At 46.4% G+C, this 21,164-nt stretch overlaps 1 protein-coding gene across 1 annotated transcript; it reads left to right on the top strand.

Moving 5' to 3' along the window:
• Positions 1-12,374: 12,374 nt before the first annotated feature.
• Cbln1 (cerebellin 1 precursor) lies at positions 12,375-14,377 on the top strand. The gene is made up of 3 exons (XM_076839147.1): positions 12,375-12,638; positions 12,801-12,920; positions 14,180-14,377. The coding sequence occupies exons 1-3, from the start codon at positions 12,375-12,377 to the stop codon at positions 14,375-14,377; spliced, it is 582 nt and encodes a 193-aa protein (XP_076695262.1).
• The last annotated feature ends 6,787 nt before the right edge of the window (positions 14,378-21,164 follow it).

Here is a 21,164-nt window from a genome sequence, read left to right as displayed (position 1 = left end):
TGCATTTTGGAAAACAAAACAAAACACACCTGAAAATCTTACACACCTCAAAGTTATGCTTAATTAAGTTTGAGAATGTAATAAGTTCATTGGGTTACACTTTGGATGGCTTGGTGATTCCCGGGGGGGAAGTCCCTGTCTGTGTAATACACAATGGTCAGATGACACTTTGCAAATTACTGCTCTTGTCACAGCACACAAGGAAAACTCATATTTTTTACAATACATTTTGGAAAATGAGGTTGGTCTTTATAAAATACAGCTCTTTTTGGTGGTATGAGGTTAGGTGAACCTCCGTGTTGATGCAAAAAGGACAGTGTAGGTACAAAAGTTGGGTAGGAGAGGGCAACAGAATAAAGGGCTTTGTGTAAGTGATGGGAAAGAAACATTAGTAGCACATTTCAATAAAATGAGATTTTAACATATTTGAAACATTAAATCTTCAAAATGACCAGAAAAGATAAACAATTCACGAACTCATTAGGTCCTGTTAAATCCCCAATTGGGAAGTGCAGTGAGTATCTATACATTTAAATCCATCAGCTCACTTTGCACAGTGTTATTAATATATTTATTATATTATATTTAAATATATTTAATATATTTGCATGTTATTAATATATTTTTTTCCAAAAGGACATATTGGTGGATTGTCCACATCCACTACTAGCCATTATCATTTAACCTGGCAAAAGTAAGCATTCTTCCTACAGTTAAAGAAAAAAAAAACTGAATGGAATAAGAATTAGGAATAAATATAGGAATAAATGTCTTATCATTACGTTGTGACAAGGTTTAAGGCATATGAATTTTATTTTCATACAGTAACTGATTAAAACCTGTATGTTAAAAGATAGTGCAGTATCAGCAACACATTACCCTCAACACACTCCCAAAATGTCAGATGGCAAAAGCGTCACTTACATAATTGCTTGTAGTTTGTTCCTTTGCTTTTATCTTTTCTCTGTGCATCCTTGTAACAAAATTTTTTAAAGTAGAATATAATTGTTACATTAACAGCTGTAGAAATAATTACAAGGTATGGAAAAGTCAATAATCTTTTTCTGGCAGTAATATATATGGAACACCACTTAAGAACAGAGAAAAAAAAGAGCAAAAGATTTATCATCTTTAAGAATTTTCAAACTAAATGTCATTGCCTAAAGAAAAAATATTTGTATTTAAGGTCAAATCAGAGTTAACTACTAGTTAAAACACCAGATAGCCATTATCCAAGTCAGTGGAAGTGTCTTTTTGAGGGGCAAGGTTACAGGAGAAAGGGAACAGGTTTTTAGAGGTAGGAGACAGAAAATCATCTCACCTCTGCCAGTTGAATGATCTTGGCAAATCATTTTATCTCTGCTGTACTACCATTTAGACATCCCAAAAATTTATAATAAGCACCTGAAAGCTACATGTTGAGGTGAATATGCATTTGTCTGTGAAAGTAATGTTAGTTTTTCAATATAAAGTACTCTGCAATTCCATCCAGCTATACATACCTATGTAGGTTCCTAATGGTGTTTTCTAAATGGTTAAAGATAATTTTCCTAATAGGATTAACCTGATGCTTTTCTTAAACATGTAACCTTGATTCTGCTCAACAAAACAAAGCTTTAATTAGAGCACTGCACATAATAAAGGTTATCCTACTTTCTTAGACATTCACAAAAGAGAACTACTTTTGAAAAAGATGTGTTTGTGCTAGGAAGAAAGGATGCCTACTGCTAATTACGAATAATGTATTGTTGAAAGCAAAAAAGGGCCTGAGAAGCACTTCTGTGAGCATCCTTATGTGTGGTTTGCAAGGTTGAAGAAGAGGGGGAAAAAGTGCCTCCATGATACCAAAGGATATGTGGATTTCAATGTTATTAAAAGGAAACTCTCTTTGAGGCATACAGGAAAACTGTATTAAAATACATTTCCTCAAGTATGGAAGTAGAGCACCAGAACTACAAAAAAAAAAAAAAAAAGTTGAAAAAAATTTTAATTCTAACCCAAAATAATAAATCAATGTGTTGATAGACATTCTCCAGTCTTCTTCTATAAAAATGCTTTTTACAGAAATGTTATAATTTTAAAAATACTTCCTATAATTCTGTCTCTTGTTTTTTTCCCATTTAGTATGAAATAGATTTTTGTGGGCATTCATTTGGAAATTGATTTAAAAACAAAGGGAAAGCACATTTTAATTGAAATAATTCAGTGGGAATGGAGAAATCATCAAGTGCCCCAAATAATTCTCATGTCATTCGACTGAAGCAAATATATTTTCATTTAAAATGAATGGGGATAACCAAACTGATTTAGGTCTCTAAATTTATCCTGTTGTCAAAACAAAAACAAAAACAACTCTGTAGTTCTATCTAGCAACAATATTATAGGGAACAAAAGAAAAAGGTAACTCTAAATTTGCAAAAGGGTCATTTCTTCAGACTACCAAACCCCATCTATTTATCAACTCCATCCCTTAGGCCTAAAACGAATCTTCCTGAAGCAATGACAGAAGTTTTGCCAAGTGACTAGGATGTAAACACCCTTTTGGTTGCAGCATGAGACATATGCTCTAAAGAAAGTGGTTCAAACAGGCAAGTGGGTTTCCACAGAGCAAACGAGAGCCCTCGTAAGCGGCTTCGTCTTCAGAGCTTGGTCTGCGCTTGCGTGGTAGCTCTTTGTTTCATCCCGGGTAATGGCGGCACACTGTTTCTGTCCTTACACTAATGAACTGCTATAAATTTGTTTTTTATATTCCAGAGAGCCCTAACTTCAGCTTCTGTGCAATGCTGAGGATGCACCCTATACTCCAGACTCACCTTTTGCAAGGTGTACTCTCAGCATTGTGGGCGATTTCATGGGAGAATATTCTATTTAAAGAACTACTGTCCCAGCATAATATAAAAAAAAATCATTTATGAAGATGCAAGAGACTCGGAAACCTCTCAATAATGTTTGCACAAGCACAATGTCAGAGCCTCCCTTCCCCACTCCCCAGTGGGGTTGGGGGAGAGTACTCATTTGTCAGAAGAGGGATAGGAAAATGTCTGGAGTGGTCATAGGAGGGGAAATTCTCTAGGGAAGATCCTCCAGAGGATACATGGCTTCTTGGGCCCCAAAGTATAAGATCAGACAGGCAAGATGCTGGTTATTTGATGCAAAAGAGAGAGGGAAGGAAGTCTGATCCAGAAACAGTCTCTATACATCTTAGTTTTGACTTCAAACACAGGTATCAAATTTTTCTCTCGGACAATATATTTTAAAAGAATATTTTAAAAACAAGGAATATTTAAAGGACACATCAAAATTTATTTTAAAAACTTAAAGACTAAAACCCAGGAAACCACTCTCAAATGGCAAAATGTACCATTGCAACATCATAACTACCTTCACCTTTCATTTTGAGGCAGCCAGACTCAATCTTTGAAGTTGCTTAAATTTAAAAACAGAAATGACAACATAAAATTTATAATGTTGATTTTCCAATTAAATCCCTAGATAGAAATGGAAAGAAATTTAAATGTCATATAGAAAACAGCCAAATCTGAGTTGTGAGATATCTTTTTAAGGATATTTCGACAGAAAAAAACCAACTCTTATAATTGTGTAGCTGTCTAGATTAGGTGGTCACCCTCATCCATGGAGTGGGGAATAATTTTAAATTAGAATTAGAGTGATACATTTATAAGCAGAATAACATGATTGCTACAAAATTTAATCTCTTCCTCAGATGGCAGGATGTTTTGTTGGTTTTGTTAACTCAATATTAAAGAAAGATATTATTGTTGCCTGGATTTTTATAAAACAAAAGAAAAGCCAATGGCCAAGAACAAAGACACCTGGCAGTAGAGAATACACCTGAGTTCCAATTCCGAAACTCCTGCTACCTGGGTAACTGAGGAGGAGGCAGTGCTCAGGTATTGGTCAGGATGTGCCCATGTGCTAGGCTAAGGTTAATCATATAGATGGTTTCACTCCATATTACAATCAGCCTTTAAGATTGACACCTGTTATTTGATGGTGAGGATACTAAGTGCAGAGGTACCACAGCTCATCACGGGGCTCTCACCTAAAGAATAGTGGAATGGGACTTCAGCCCTTCCTTGCATTCTGGTTTTAGAGTCACTACACAAGAACCACTGTGTCATGCACACTGGCTCACAGGAATTTAACCTCCCTGGGCCTCAATCTGTAAAATGTAGGCAACTGGTTCAATAAGAATTAGGGTTTGAGACAATTAAAGTTCAAGGTACTCCAAAATTCTGGTCTTTATCTAAAAATTCCATAGAAATCTCACCTCAATAATATCCTAGTATCTTAATACTGATGATGCATTAAAATTGGCACCAATTTAATAGTAACAGAATCTTAAAAAGCTTTATGATATTTTATATATGGTGACAAAGCCATGGATAAATTCTCATGCATCTGTAATTACTTAAAACTGTTACTGTGCAGTGTGTTGCCACAACAACCAGAGGAAACAGAAATTCACCCAGTTTGTTCTTCTAGATAAGTAAACCATAGGATTGAATAGATTTTTTAAAAAAAAATTATTTTAGCTTTCAGTATAATGTGTGGATAGCTTACTGGTCAAATATTACTTCCTAATTGTTTTGTATTTCCTAACTAGCCTTTAGTACTATTTTTAATTAATTAATTAATTTGTTCTAATTTGTTGTACATGACAGCAGAATGCATTTTGATTCATAGGACACAAATGGAGCACAATTTTGCATTTCTCTGGTTGTACACAGAATCACACTATTTGTGTCTTTGTACATGTACCTAGGGTAATGATGTTCATCTCATTCTACCATCTTTCCTAACTCCATACCCGCTCCCTTCTCCTCCCTCCCCTTTGCCCTATCCAAAGTTCCTCCATTCCTCCCATTCTCCCCACCACCACCATTATGGATCAGTATCCACTTATCAGAGAAAACATTTGGCCTTTGTTTTTTTGGGATTGGCTTACTTCACTTAACATGATATTCTCCAACTCCATTTACCTGCAAACTTTAGTACTATTTTGGTAACAACCTCAAACAATACTAGGATATAGGTGTAAAATGGATAGTTAAATTAAACAACTGACTAAAAGTCCCTCATAAGTATATAAATATTGAAATATATTGTATTGAGACTTGCTTTCAATCTGTTATTCTAAAATCTAAGATATTGCCTATTTTATATAATAATAAAATCCTTATTTGTTTAGAACATGCATAGATAAAAGTTTATAAGCTTAAAAATTGGATAGCAGGAATTGTCATGCTTTCCCAATAATAAAACACATTTTGGTTCACCTTTCATATTTTAAATACAATAACTTTATGAATTCACAAAATAATATGATACTTCTCAAGATACTAATATATTCTTGTGCTGCAAGACTATAGGATGAAATCTATTTGGAAATTTAGCATTTGCTACTTTAAAAAATACTACTTTAATATCTCCACCTTAATACTCTCAAGACTACATATATAAACTTACATTTATCAGTAATAAATTCTTAAAATTTAGGAAGAATACATTTGTTTGAAATACATAACTTTGGTAATGTCATGCAGCTAATTTAAATTTGTAATCAATCAGGGTTTAATGTACCACATTTTTTTCCTATGATACCACTAATGACCAAACAACTAATGGTTCCACAAAAAGGATAAAATATATCAAATTTATATTATTTCTAAAGGTGAAGCAAGATTTTATACTGATACAGTATATCCATGAGCTCTCAGGAGGCAATCAAATTAAATTCCCTTCAAATGGAGAGACTTTAATGAAAAGGTGTTGGCAGGACAAAGGGGCCCAACATGAGATGCTGAGAACCCACTGGCAAAGCTCCACCCTCGGACAGAAGTCAGAAAGGGAGGAAAGAGTGCTATGGGAGTGAGAGATGGAGCTGGCAGAGCAGGGCCACCGAGCAGAGTTGTGATACTGAGGGGGAAGCCACAGCCAGGGACTTGTCAGCATCATTTCTTCACACTGCCTGGCTGAAACAGGAAGGGAGCAGGAAGAAACATCCTAGTTCTCTGTTCCCATCTGTCTGCGATCTCTGGCTGGTATCTTCCACAGGCAGACCCAGTGGAAGACCATTGGTAGAGGTCAGCTTCAGGGGCCAGTGCAGGGAAGGAGACAGAATGGATCAGTGGTGGGAAGCACATTCCTCAGCGAGCTCAAATTTTTATGCACAATCTGTCACTGAGGCCTGATGTGTATCAGGGGAGACGGAACATGCTTTTCTGATCTAATTCTAATAGAAAATATCATTTGGGTATATTCCCCCAGAACAGAATATTTTTTAAAAATGCAAGCCCTCACCCCCATTTTCCTCCCTTCAAACTCTATTTAAATTTTCTTATTCCTTTTCCTCCTTGTAACATGGAAATCCATGATTCAATAAATCCTCCAGTTGGGGAATTTTTTCTAAAATCCCATCCTAAGAGCTTTCTGAACCATGGGGAAACTTTATACAATCATCAGTGAATATAAGATGCAGGAAATTTCCCTGAGATTTCTATTAAAACTGGTGATAACTTTTCCCAAATGTTAATCTAGCCACCTACAGATAACACAGTTGCTTTGATAAATGCCAGATGCATTTGAAGTACATCCCTGAAATATTTGTATGAATGCTCTCAAATCTGTTAATTTTATATGTGTAACTTTTGTCTGTCTTTTGGTTATAGGATAAAGGTAGACAAATACAAAGAATAATCAAAACTACTACTTTCAAGAAGACTTCTTAGTAAAACTGGAAGGAAGAGTCATAATGTGGGCTCTTCAGCTTTGCATGGCTGACTGTGGCCCACATGAACCCTGGTCTTGCACACTGTGGGCCCTCCGTGGATGTTTGCTGAATTGGCTAAACCCTGGTTTGTCCCATAATCAACCATCCCAAACAGTGCACAGATAATTACTTATTGGAAACATTCCAACTAGTGTTTGATGTTACCTATGTGTTTCTTCCTCTCTAGAGCAGCTCTGTAGGATTATATTATGTTTTTTTCCCTTGACCTTAATGTCATCTACTTGAATAACAGCTTCATACAAAATTCCTGCCAGCACATACCACAGCAGATTCTAGGCATCATTTTGAAAATGGTGTCAGCATCTTTTAATTGAGAAGACATACAGTCTCTCCTTCTGAACACAGGCTAAAAAAAAAATGCATACTTGGTACTAACATAAGAGCTAAAGATATTTTAAACGTATTCTTTGATTTTTTAAGATCAAAAAAATATTTCAAAGATTCAAACTTGGCCTTTGTTAAAAATTAATACTGCCTTTCCTGCATTTAATAAAGGTGTCCAATTACAAAGTTAATTTCAAAACACAACTTTTAAAATTTAAACAGCAAAAACGTTGCATTTAATATAAACATAAATTGGCAAGAAATGCAAACCCATTAAGATGGAGGTATTGGTGAAAGTTAAAATATTACTTCACAATTCATACAGCTTAGAATCATTCCTATATTTTATACTGTATCTGTAGGCATTAACTTGAAATGACCTTGACCCTTGATACCTAAATTTAACAGTCTTTAGAACAAAGTAGACTTTCTCATCTGCTTTAAGAGCAAATGAAACAAGTCCTAGGAAGGATACTGTCTGGGCCTTTGAACCAAGACTAAAAGAGATGAAATCCTGTTTGATATATATAAACATTAGAGAATCCATTTTGATTTAATAAAAAGAGGAGTTTGTTTCATATCCTGTGAGAAAGTATTCCCCATTTCCTGAAAATGCTCTCATCCCAACAGAGGGTTCCCCCCTTCCAGGGTGGGGTAGGGAACAAGTGGGTTGCCATGAATATAAAATATCAATCAAGATTGCTACTACATTCACTTCTCAAAATGCACTGTGGTGGAGAATTCATAGCATACTGAAGAAATAAACCTTTGACTTCACCAAAATGTAAAGCCCCATTTAAAGCCAAAGATGAAGAATATAACAGCAATGGTAGAAATTATTTGTTATTTTGCAGTTCTCTACATCTTCATAACACATTACTTTAAAAGCTTCAGAAAAGTGGCCTTTATATACTTTACCAATATTCCAACACCTGAAAAACCTTAGAAAGTTAAACCCTATGGTCACACATTTCAGAAACAATGAGATTCAATACTTTTCCTTTTTAGATTCCAAGATTTTCATTAGCTGAGGAATAATGAGGAATTTCACATAGCTCTCCATAAAGAAATGAAATTTTCACCTTTCTAGGAACCTAATAATAAAAGACAAAACTGATTCCTACAGAATATTGCTTTTAAAATCTTTTAGGATTGAATGTTACAATTGTTTATTTATACTGACGGAGGTCTACCATTTAAGGGACATTGACTTCTAAGTCAAACCTCAAATAACATCATGGTTGACAGTATCTACTTTCATGTCTACCTGAGTCTTGAAGACTGAAAAGAACCACGACAAACACATCTATCCTTTTAGCTACTCCCTCATTGTTCATCACTAATTTTATGTGTAGAATGCATTGCTGCTGACGTTTAGAAGATCTAGGGTAGATGTCTGAGGTTTCTGCCTGCCCAGCATCCCTTTTCTAATTTCCCTCTATTCTAGACCATGGGGAGCAAACACCAAATCCTTCCTAGGGGAGAGCAGCTGGATCCAATCTTAGTCAACCAACAGTCCATTCACATTCAGGGAGAGGATGTGACTCATACAACCCTTGTAAGAACAGCAATGGGACTTTAGCTGCAAATATTGACCAAAAAAAGTACCCTGTTTTTCTTGCTAGGTCTAATTTGGGAGTACCTGCTCAGGGGACATCATATGGAAATAATCTAACAGTGAAGCCAAAACTGGAAAAGAGATCCTGGTAACCTTGACTGACAGGCCCAACCATGCCTTAAATGGCAAGACCTATCCAAGAGTTTTTGCGTAAAATAAACGAAATCCTTAAGCTAGTTTGAATTGGTGTTGTCACTTGCAGCTAAAAGAATCCTGACTCCAAAAACAGGAGAAGCCTAAAAATAAACAAGACTAATTTTGAGGTTTCTAATGGGCCTTTCCCTCGTACACAATTTCCTTTAATCCTTACAATTCAGTAAGACATCTATTAAATTTTAAATTAATATACATTAGATTTTGAACACATACTATATGGAAAGGGGCGGGGAAAGCTAGGAGAGTGATGGATTTGAAACCTCACATGGGAGAAAAGTGGAGGTTCCTTATATCAAGGCTTAATAGATATTCATCAAAAGAAAGAATAGACACTGGGGCTGGGGTTGTGGCTCAGTGGTAGAGCACTCCCCTAGCATGTGCAAGGTCCTGGGTCGATCCTCAGCACCATATAAATAGAGGTATTGTGTGCAATTACAACTAAAAAATAAATAAATATTTATAAAAAGAATAGACACTAATTCCTGAATGACACCATAGGAGGCTGGTGTAAGTATGCAGTCTAGAGGTGGTACACCCCAAATGGGCAGCCTTATGAGAATGGCTCAAACAATAGAACACAGAGTCAGGCTAGATGTGAGGGTCCTTAGACTTTTCACATCTAGGTCAGTGCAGTTATTGTCACTGAGGTAGGGAAATAAGAGAGGCTGAGTTTGGGAGACAGGGAGAGAGACAAAAGGAAGGATCTAATCATGACTGCAGGATATGTAAACACAGAGGTCTAGCAGGCCCTTAAAATGACAGGTCTGGACCAGCGAGAGGCTGAGATGGAAATACAAGATGGAGGATCACTGGCAGCTACAAGCCCAGCAAAACCCGCTAGAGCTTCAATGAAGAGAAAACCAAGAGGCTGGTGACCACCTGCTTGTAGGTAATACTAGTCCTACCTGGGCGCTCCATGAAAACAGCACTACCTCCCGACCCCCCAAATCTCTGGCTCTTGGATGCAACCCCACAAGGAGGCACTTAGTAAACATCTGTGGAATGACCAACAATGTCACTAGCTCCAGGGCACTGAGAGATTGAGACTGGTCCTACATAGGTGTTTTTCCAGGTACCTGCCACTGTTAGCGCTGCCAGTCTCGTCTGCTGCACTGGATGCAGTCTCATTATTCAGCTCTCACCTCTTAAATTAGTTAGTGCTCTCACATTAGGCGTAATCACAGCTGGCAATGCTTTCTGGGGATGTCTCAAAAAGACAGAAGCTGGAAAAATATACTCTTGTTTTAATTTAAAGGTAAACGGCTGCCTCTTTGTCCACCCCTTCCCTTTCTCCTGGCTCACTCAGTGACCCGGCCAGCCTCTGCCAGAGGCGGGGGTTGGAGATGGGGTTTCTCCTGGTAGGTCTTTAAACTGTCAAATAAGTCTCAAAGAAACAAAGGAGATGGAGAAGAGGACAGGTGTGGCTGCTGGGGATTCTGAGGGCTTGTCACCGAAGGTAGAGACTATTCTAGGGGATGGCAGACCCTGTCAACCATAAGCCCAGATGCGGAGGGTAGTTGCCATCAGCAGGGGCCCGGCATCTCTCCAGATCCCAAGGTTGGCGCCAGCCCACCACTGGCCCACGTCTATGGCTTGGTTGAACACGGTCGCTTCAAGGCGACCTGGCAGAAACCAGAGCCCCAAGAGCCCCTTAGTCAGCATCCCTGACTCGCCTTTGCTTGGATCTGAAGCAGGCACCTTTGCTTTGGAATTGACAGATCTGCTGGCTCTCCAGCCTCCCTCGGTTTAAAGGCGCGCGTCCATCCTTCAGGTATCTGCCATCCCACACCCAAGCTGGGGCGCTCCCTTTCTCTTCCGATCTCCTCCTCATTTCCTCTCTCTCCGACGGTTAACAAACCCATATTTTTACTTTCATGTTTATGTATTTGGTTTTAAGTCTAAGAGTGGGGGGAGAGAATTCCTTTGAGGTCAAAATGACCCTCGAAAAATAGTACAGAAATGATTTTGGCGTCAACGCTCAAGGCAATGAAGTGCAAGTACACGTGGATAAAGCATGCAGAAAAGGTGCACAAAAATACGGATGCAAATATAAATTTAAATGCAAAAGAGAAAAACTATTAAGTAAGCAGCCTGTGCCCGACGCCCCGTACTTGCTACTCCCTTGCACACTGGACTGTAAGGGGCACGAAGCCTGGCCTCAAAGGCAGGCCTCATTCTCTTCTGCCCACCACCGCATCCTCAGCTCCCACCCCAGTGCTAGGTACTTCATACGGGTTCAATAATTTATCCTGAATAAGCGACGAATGAGTAAGTGAACGGATGGACGCTCCATCTGCCCTCCGGAGCCCGCAGAGCAAGCGCTTTGATGGGTGGGCGAGAGCGGGAGGCCAAGCTCCACCCTAGTGGCCAGGAGCTGGGGAAGGAACTACCAAGATCCTCAAACCCCAGCGCCCAGCCTGAACACCCAGGGTAGTCTCTGGAGTCCGGAGAGAGCCTGCACCCCACTGCGCCACGTGCGCCTGCCCCCGAGACCACGGCGCAGACCCCGCCCCTGCCGCGCACGCACGCGCTCTGCAGCCAGGCCTCCAGGCCGGCCCCTAAACAGACTGGCCCCGCGCTCCGGCTGCCCCGCGCATCTGTGCCCACTGGGGGGCGCTCCCCTTCCACCCCGCGCACCCACCAGCGGGCGCCTCTTGGTCCTCCGCGATTCTACTAGCGACCGTGGCGCGCGCCGCCTCCTACCTGAGGACTGGCGAGGGAGGCGCGCGGGAAGGACCGAGGGGGCTGAACGGAATCGTGGTGTGAGGCGGGAGGCAAGAGGGCGAGCGGCCGCGGCAGACGGTCCAGACGAGGGCGCGCGCGCGCGCGCGCGCTCCCCACCCTCGCTCCCTCAGTCGACTCCCGGCCAGAGCCCAACCCTGCTGCCGCGCGCCGCCCGCCTTGCCGCGCCTAATAACATCGGCGCCCAGGGTCAGGTGGCCGCGCGCGGACAGGCCTGCCATTGGCCCGGCGGGGAGCGCGGCGCCTCAGGATTGGGTAGTGGGCGGAGCCTCATCCAGGGAGGAGGCGGGGCTGCAGAAGGAGGCGGGCCAGGAGGGGCGGGGGCGGGGCCAGGCCGCGGTCCGCGCCTTTGTGCCCGGCGCGCGCTCACCGCCGGCTCCGGCTGCAGCGCCTGCTGCATCAATAATTCAGAGCGGCGGCGGCGGCAGCAGCGGCGGATGCGGGCAGGAGGCGGCCGCAACAGCGGGGACCAAGCAGCAGCGGCTATGCATCCAAGTGCGGCTGGGCAGCCGCGGCACCCCTGAGGCCCGGGTGGGGCTCCCGGAACATCGCGCGGAGGGACGCTTGTCCCATAGAGCGAGAAACAGCAGTTGTGTCCGGGGCGGCGTCGGCGAAGCTGCGCACGGAGCTGAGGAGGGGGCTTCGGAGCAGGGCTGGGGAGGGGGGGCGGCTGGCGCAGGCAGCCCCCGGGGTGGGGGCGGGGTGGGCGCGGGCGGCGCGATGCTGGGCGTCGTGGAGCTGCTGCTGCTGGGGGCTGCGTGGCTGGCAGGCCCGGCCCGAGGGCAGAATGAGACGGAGCCCATCGTGCTCGAGGGCAAGTGCCTGGTGGTGTGCGACTCCAACCCCACGTCGGATCCCACGGGCACAGCTCTGGGCATCTCTGTGCGCTCCGGAAGCGCCAAGGTGGCTTTCTCTGCTATCAGGAGCACCAACCACGAACCGTCCGAGATGAGTAATCGCACCATGATCATCTACTTCGACCAGGTGAGTGCTTCTTGCTCCCGCGGCTCGCAGATTGGATTGGTGGGGGGTGGGGGAGCGATGGAAGACGGATGTCCGATCCTGTTCCAGGGCTCTGCGGAGGCGCGGGGATGACAGTCTGGGACTGAATCCTGTCCACTCCCCCTGGTTCCCGTTTCGTTATAGGTACTAGTGAACATCGGGAACAACTTTGATTCAGAACGCAGCACTTTCATCGCCCCGCGCAAAGGGATCTACAGTTTTAACTTCCACGTGGTAAAAGTCTACAACAGACAGACCATCCAGGTCAGCTGCCGCCTTGGGGCCAGGCCCCGGCCCCCGTAGGGGACTGCTAGCCTCAGGGGTGCGCAGGCTCTATAGAGGTGGGAGACGGAAGTGACAGCTGCAGGTACCCCAGGCTGCTCCGAGGGACAGATAGTGGGGCCTCATAGTTCTGACTTGGACTGTCCTTTGCTTTCCCTGTCGCTGGCTCTTGGGACCCAGTCCCATCCCCAGAGACAGTTTTCTGCTTCCGCCTTCTGGGCCCCTCGGAACGGGGACTTTCTGTCTTGGTTGTTGCTAGCACCGCAGGCAGCTCCCGTTTCCGTACGCTTCCCGAGACTCCCGCCTTCTCCACCACCGACTGTACTCCCTGCCTCTGCGGGGCAGCTTGTCTGCTTGCCTTCAACACCACGGACAGGCTCTCTGCCCCCTAACCTGAAGCCCGGTGCGGGCATCCCTTTGCGGACCAACGTGGGTTTTTGAACTAGCAACTCCGAACCCTGTCGGATGAAGGGTGGAGAGAGAAGGGAGGGGGCATAGTGCCACTCCCTCCTGGCTCCAGCCACGTTCCATTCAGCACTTGCAGGCTCTCCAGGTCTCCAAAGAGATCCATATTTTCCTTGAGCGCAGACCGAGGTGTAAAGCGCTGCTGGGGCGAGGACGCTTGGCTCTGGACTGACGCTGCCGCAGCAAGGGCAAAACCAAGCAGGGGCGGGCGCGGCCAGAGCTGGGGCGGGCACCGAACCGGTGGTTCAGAGATAAAGCGCAGAGTGCAGATTGGCGTGTGATGTCTACCTAGCCAGAAGCCGTGTCCCGCTTCTTCATTACCTCTCCACAGTGTCCCGGCAACTGGGACCTGGTGGGACCAGGATTTTTGTTTGTTAGTTTTTGTTTTCTGGGCGCCAGAAGCAGAGTTGCCCGAGGTTCTCTATGAGGCAGGAGAAAGCAAAGAGGTCAAAGGTCTCAGGGAGCTCCAAAGCCACCCGCGGGCGCGTTCATTCAGCTGGTTAAGGCTCAATGGGATTTACTTGGGGCGCTCATTTGAGAAACTGGAATGAGGGTGAATCCCATTTAGCAGGCAGACCCTTCCTCTCCCACAGGTTTATGGTCTTTCCTTCCCCAGTGGACCCTCTGCAGTAAGCTGCCAAGCCCCCTTACTCTAGCCAAACCCTCTCAGCCAGTCCTTGGTGGCTATTATCCAAGCGCGAAGGAGGATCGCTTCTCCACCGCAGCTTGGGGACCCGCCTAGGTTGCGCCTCTGAAGCTGGCTTTTCTCTTTCTAGGTGAGCCTCATGTTAAACGGGTGGCCAGTGATTTCAGCATTCGCTGGCGACCAGGACGTGACGCGGGAGGCCGCCAGCAACGGAGTCCTAATTCAAATGGAGAAAGGCGACCGAGCATACCTCAAGCTGGAGCGGGGGAACTTGATGGGGGGCTGGAAGTACTCGACCTTCTCCGGATTCCTCGTGTTTCCCCTCTGAATGGCCCAAAGCCTGGATGGAGGCCGGGAGAGGGGGGAAGGCAGGAGAAAACAGGAGGGGGAGAAAAAGTCTGAAATTAAGAGGGCGAGAAAGTAGCACCACTTGAAACTTCCTACATGTTCACTGGCTGTATCTGGGCAAAAATGTGCGCATCTGCGGTTGGACAACTTTGTCCATTTCCTTATTAGGAGAAGTAAATTCCGCTTAGCTCTGCGCACTCACATTTCCAAAAATAAACTCGCCTCCCCATTCCAGGTTCAGTAATCAAGCAAGTGACTGTCTCCTCATTGTTTCTGACCCCCATGTTCTGTTCCCAACAATTTATTTAAAAGAAACTTTGTACTTAACTAATAATGTAAAATCTCTCTCCCTATCCTTCCTCTAAATCCTTCCACTTATTGAACCCCAACATGTTTCCTCTTTCTTTTTAGTTTGGAGAGGGGGTAAAAATTTTTGTTTTCTGTTTTTGCTTTGGAATGGGGGAGGTAGTTTTAACTTGACAGGTATTGCTCTTCTTAAAACACCGCTCAAGAGTTAATTAGCTGAAGATACTCTGTATCCTCGGCTGCTTGCTAGCCGAGAAAGGACTCACCTTAGTGGTGACTGGTTTAAAATATACATAAATATATATCATTTGTACACGAAGAACTCTTCCCAGTGGAAACTGGCTGTATTTCTGTATTTCTATGTCCTATTCGGAGTGATCGTGAAATCTAAGGCTGCTCGATGTTCTGATGCTTGTCCATGCCCGCGTGCTCTGTGGCTCCACAAGGAGGTTCTTCCGGACGCTTCCTCGTCCTCTGTAACATACGTGTGAATAGCCAAGATTTAATTTTGCTTTGATCCAATAAAGTCGAAGTGGGACTTTTATTTTTCTGAAACAGCTTTCCAAACTCCGCATCTTCCCCAGTTGTGAGGTCGCGGGGGCCTGGGGTGTCCGAAGGGCGAGCAAGATTCAGAGACAGGAGTCTTGAGAGAATGCCACCAGAGAAAGGCCAGGCGCAAGGGCTTCTTGGAAAAGCCAAGCCCGCGCTTCTTGTACAAGGCCTAGGGCCAGCCCTGCCTTCGCCCGTGCTCGCTGCTTTGGCGCAAACGTTAAGAAATTTGCCCGAAATCCTGGTAGGTCAGGCTTCAGCCATCGGCCTGGGAGTGAAGTTTGGGTTTTTCGAATTCCAAACGCATCAGGAATCATCCCAATTCGAAGACCCGAGCCAGCCTGTCAGCTTCCCCACGCCTTCTGTCCCTGGATGTCCCCAACCCTCGTCCGCTCCGCAGTTCCCGAAGCAGTGTATACCACCATTGGAAGCAGTTTTATACCACCATCTCTGAATTCCGAGTGCACCCGCCGGATTACCCGGGTGTGCAGGACCGGTGATTGCGCTCATTCGCAAGACTTTTGTTGAAGAGGTTCGTCCAGGAGTTTTGATTGTATCGGAACACAATGTGAAAGCAAAATTGAAATAAACGACTTCATTTTAAGTCTGGAAGGCTGGCCCAGTAGCTTTGGCGGCCGGGATCACCGGCAATGGGAAGCTGGGGTTGGGGGTGGGGGGCGACAAAGGGGGGGGGGCGGCAAGGTCAAAGGGCCAGGATTCACAACCCGGGTGGTCCTCTCTAGTTGTGGTTCCTACTTAGAGGCTTTTTCCCGGTCGGAGGTTCAGGGTTGAATTTAATTGACTCGGGCGAGAAGGATGGGAAAAGGGGGTTGGTTAATAATAGCACAACAGGCAACATTTCTCTTTGGAGAAATTTTTTCCTGCAGCTTTTCTGAGTTAAAGATTCACCAAGCACCGGCCTTCATTTGAAACCCGGGCCCTGATTCTCCTCCACGCGCAATCCAGGGACCGCCGGTTATCTCTAGCGGGCGCCTTCCTTCCGCGCAACCCTAGAGGCCCTAAGTCCTGCGGGGATAGGTAGGGGGTAGGTAGGAGCGGACAGAGTGCTTTTCTCCTTCTGCCCAACAGTTCCCCTCCTCCCTAAGTAGTGCCTATCGAGGTGAGGAGGAGGATGAATAAGGGATCTTAAAGGAATTTAAAAGAAAAACTACTCCTTTTATAAAGAGACACACTCTGTGGTCTTCCTTTTGGGAAGCAGTCAGGGACAAAAGGAGTCTTTGACCGCAGAACTACCTCCGAACAACGGCGCTGCGGGTGCAGCAACTGCTCTCCAGGTGTGTAGGGACGCTGCCGGTTGCTTCGCCCTAGATTTGAAGCTTGGAGGCCCTGTGGTTGGGGAGCCACACCCGAGGAAGCTTTGTCCAGAACACCTTGGAGTTCCCCTTCCTGAGGGCAGGAACAGCAGGGTTTTGTTCTCCTGGTTGAGGCAGTAGGGGACCTCAGGAGTGTGTTCCAGCTAGGTGAGTGACAAGTCTCCTCTCTGGGCCTCAGTCTGTCCATCTGTATTCAGGAATGGGAGGAATCAGGACATCCCCAGGAGTTTCTCCGGCTAGGTGGACATCATTTATTCTTAGACCAGGGCAGGACCCCTTCTTTCGGATCCCCACGTCTGGAGTGGTTGGTGAGTCCTGGCTGGAGCCTGTGCTGACTAGGCCAGGGGAAAGCCCACCTGTCCAGGAACTGGGGCTCACTCCTGACAAGCAGCTCTAGGGCCTGGAAAGCAAAAACAGCCAAAGAAAATGGGCCCCCAGGGGGAGGAAGAGGGAGAAGTTCCCCCTGACTGTACCTGCCCCCTTCCTGGGGGAGAGTCCCTGCTTACCCCCAAACCTTAGCTTGGCAGTGGAGATCCTGCTTCATCTGACTCCAGCCTCCTTTCCTCCCACTTGCTGACCTTCCTTCTGCCATTTAATGAACCCATCTTCCATGATTCTTTATGCCTCCACACCTGCTGCTCTTGTCCTTGAAGTTGAAGTAGCTTTTCTACTTCAATTTTCAAAATCCTACCCGCTGAGGATCTAGGAAGTTCAGCTAAAGGTGGCTTCCTCTGGGAGGCTGTCATGCCCACACAGGACAAGGCACTCACTACCTCCTTCCGTCTAGGCCTTGCTTGCCTGTGGTGAGGAAGGGGACAACTGGGGCTGGGCTCCTCCTCTCCCACTCGCTTTGTCATTCATGGGGCAGTGGTGGCCCATGCCAAGCAAGCACTTAGGCATACTAAACTGATGCCCGTGCCCCAGAGGGCTCTGGGGTTCTTACTTTTCCAAACAGGACAGCTCCCCCCATTGGCCTCCCTCACTTCTGGGTTGAAGATGGGGGTGAGCGTTCCTTCTGTCAGGGACAAGTACATCAACCTTTGCCTGAAAATTGAGCTCCCAATGAGAGGACATCAGAGACTCCTACTGGTGTGCTGGGAATTGAGAGGGATGGAGAAGAAAGTGTCCAGGGCTCAGTAGGGACTTCCTCCCTATGGCAGACCTGAGGCTGGGGAGGGGGTTGTGGGACGATTCTAAAAACTACACCTCACTGTGGCTTCCTTTAAAGCTTTACATCCTCTAAGTCCTTGCAGATCTGGGCCCTGCCTCCTGCTTTCATCTAAAATAAAATGCTTTAGAGCAGAGCCTCTAGGGGTTCCAGAGCCCCTCCTTCCCAAACCACCATTCAGCCTCACCCTTTGTCTGAAAGGTTTCTCCCCAGCCCAGGTCACCTTGGTTACTTCCTTGTCCCCTGCTTTCATACTAAAGGACACTTCTTCCAGGGAGCTTTCTACCTCCCAGGCAGACAAGAATTGTCATCTCTTCTTTGACCTCCCTCTTTGGAGGGTGGCCTCTCCTGCAACCCTGCCTTCCCAACCCGCCTCTCTGAGAGCAGAGGCCGTGTCTTGCTTCGCAGAGTCCAGCACCCAGCTAGGCCTAGGGCTGTGGTGAGGGGAATCCAGGCAGGCTTCTGGCACCCAACGAACTGGCTACTCCACCCAGTTCTCCACACCGTGCCAAGCGTTCCTAGCAGCCTGGGCACTGCCATCTCTGTTTTCCGAGAAGTCGCGCGGGGTCGCGCAAGGTCCTACTGGGGCTGCGGGCTTGCCTGCTCGCCGGCCGCGGCTTCCACCCTCAGCAGAGCCGAGAGCGCGCCTCCCAAGCTGCGCCGGAGCGCTAATGCTCAGCGCGCGCGGATGGGCTCCTAATGAGAACCATAATTACTCAGATGGAGAGGGAGCCTCGCCCCGCTCCTTAATTGTTGCCTTAATGGGGTGGCGATGGGGGAGACTGCCGGGAGGAGGGAAGGGCCCGGACTCTCCTTCGGGGGTCAGGGTGGGTCCTGGGGTCCGGAGGACCGAGTGGTAGGCGAAAGACCCCGAGATACAGCGGTGCGCGCTGCACGCAGCCTGTGGCTTTGCATGTGACCTTACGCTACTTTCCTCCCCAACCGGCACCTTATTTTTCTCATCTCATAAATGCGAGGGGTGGGCTAGAAGACGTCTAGATTTTCTTCCAGGTGGTCTTTTCTGATCCACACGTCTGGAGTCTAAGCCTTCGCTGGCGCATTCAGCCACCCACATCCCAGGAGGTACTCGGCCAAGTTCTTGCCACCCCCACCAGCATTCAAACCACACCGCGAAACCCATTAAGGACTGGGAAGGGCGGGCTCCTGGAACTGAAGGTCAAGCCCAGAGGGCTCAGGCACCTGTCCCGTCCGGTTAAGCTAATTCCGTCGAGGGTGAAAAGGTTCCCAGGGAGAGATCAAGGGTTTCTTGATCTCTGTGTAGGGCCCGTCATTGACGATATAAACACTCTCTCTCTCTCTCTCTCTCTCTCTCTCTCTCTCTCTCTCTCTGAGCCTCGGGTTTCTCATATTTCAAGCGCGGACAATAACATCCTCAGGACAGGGTAGCTGTGAACTGGTGTGAAGACTATGCTAAAAGGTATTGGTACATAGTAGGCGCTGAATGAATGAAATAAAGCGCAACAGACATCTGGTGTCTCACAACTGGCCCAGAAGCAGTACATAAGGGAACATCTGGTAGATCCCCACACGGATCAGAGGGGAAAACTGAAACCAGGGAGGGGGAGGGACACAGCGAATGAATTCATTGAATGGTCGATGCAGGGAAAGGATCCGGTCTTCTTTCTTTTACCTGAAGGCTCCTGCGACCGTCAGTCACCAAGAGCGGGAGATCTCACCCCCTAAATATCGTTCAGATCCACCCCTGTGCTTATATTTGTGTTGCCCACGGTGGACGCACATTCTCCGTCTGCATTCCGCGTGCTCCTTCGCTGGCGCATGAGCACTGTTGCGCACGCCTGTGACCCTTTATAGGGTATTCCCTTCCAGGCAGTAACCGTGTCCTCCTCATCTTGCTTGGCTCAGTGGCTCCCATGGTGCTGGGCACAGAGTAAGTGTCCTGTGACGGTGTCGTGAGCTAAACCAAATCGGGGCTGGCACAACTGCAGGATATGAACACAGCCACTGAAAATGTCCTTTAGGGGATTTCCTGGACCTCTCAGTCTCTCCAGTCCTGCCCCATCCCCCTATACAGCTAACAGGAACACTGACATGGACTTTCTGACCCTTGGGCAGACAAGGAAGCATTCCTGGGCACTGGCACTTACTCTCATCTCCTCTGTGTCTGGTGCATCCCCAGGAAGTCCCAGCTGTGACCCTAGGAAGGCAGCAAGCAGAGACACATGGGGTGGTATATGGATTCCTTGCTGGGACTTCTCACTGAGCTTCACTGTGTGCAGATGAGACTGTCTGTGCTTCTGCAGCAGCAAGGACCCATGAAACAGCTGATGCCAACATGTGTGTAAAAAGAGGTCTCCACTTGAGCAGCCACAGCCCAGAGCCTAAGCCTAAGAACACCTTTGCTCGCCTGCCTTGCTAGGTTCCAAAGAGTACAGGGCAAGGGACCAGAAACTGACTCCCTCCTAATCTGGGCAGGCTCCAACCTGCCTCTGCTTGAGCTCCACTTCATTTGCAAAGCCCTCTCTGATCCCCACCCTCAGAGGGGATCAGAGGGCCACTCCCTCTTCTGACCACCTGCATACTCCTATTCAGGACACACCCTGACCACAATTCTGCTGGATCTAGGCTTTGTAGGGATTGGGCCTTGGACTGCACATCCCTTGCTGTGTGTGCCCAGGGGCTGGCCGGGTCTGATGTTCTTTAAATGTTCCTTGAATATACAAATGAACGTGTGAATGAGTGGGCAGGTAGATGGAGGACTACTCATTCGCTGTGGGTACATCTGCTTGACCCACCTAACTGTGAATTCCATGTATTCTACAATTATATTCTAAGTGCCTGGCATAGTGTCTAGAATACAGTCAGTATTAAGAGTACTTCTTGAATGAATGGTATTTTATGTATGAGGCTCACTGGATCACGAGATTCTGGAGTGCAGGCTTGGAACTGTGCTCCTCTCTCAATCCTCACCATGCCCTCAAACAGCCACATTTATTCTAGAATGAAATTGCTTGCATCTGTTGTCTCTGGAGTTGACCCTATAGTACAAGTTGTCTTTGCACACTACCTGCCCCACCCCCTGCCCAATATACTGTGTACACCATATTTTATTTTCCTTAATGGACAGGAACACCCTCCCCTTCCATCCAGCCTTGAATAATATGATTCAGTAGTGGGTGACTGGTATTTTCACTAAGTCCAGGATCAAGTCATTTAGCCTGTGGCCCTGTGTAAGCATCCAAGTTCTAAATGATAGAAGTAAGTGACAAAGAGCCCAGGGTGCCAATGAGCTGGTGAAGCCAGTGGGTGGTTGTCGGATGCAATCAGGAGCTGCATAGGTCCTTAACCAACACAGAAGCTGGTAAGTCCTTGCTTATGCTAGACCTAGGGTCTCTGGGTTTTGTTCCACCTGAAAGCAGAGTGAACTCTGA

The sequence above is a fragment of the Callospermophilus lateralis genome, chromosome 18 (assembly GCF_048772815.1).
Source record: "Callospermophilus lateralis isolate mCalLat2 chromosome 18, mCalLat2.hap1, whole genome shotgun sequence".
NCBI classification, from domain to species: Eukaryota; Metazoa; Chordata; class Mammalia; order Rodentia; family Sciuridae; genus Callospermophilus; species Callospermophilus lateralis.
Note: the sequence above shows the minus strand (reverse complement) of the source record. Positions and strands in the feature narration are given on the sequence as shown.

Excerpts from the sequence above, each read along its gene's own strand:
- Cbln1 (XM_076839147.1), top strand. The coding sequence starts at position 12,375 with ATGCTGGGCGTCGTGGAGCTGCTGCTGCTGGGGGCTGCGTGGCTGGCA. Across the intron at positions 12,639-12,800 it reads TGATCATCTACTTCGACCAG|GTACTAGTGAACATCGGGAA; the intron begins GTGAGTGCTTCT and ends GTTTCGTTATAG. Across the intron at positions 12,921-14,179 it reads ACAACAGACAGACCATCCAG|GTGAGCCTCATGTTAAACGG; the intron begins GTCAGCTGCCGC and ends TTCTCTTTCTAG.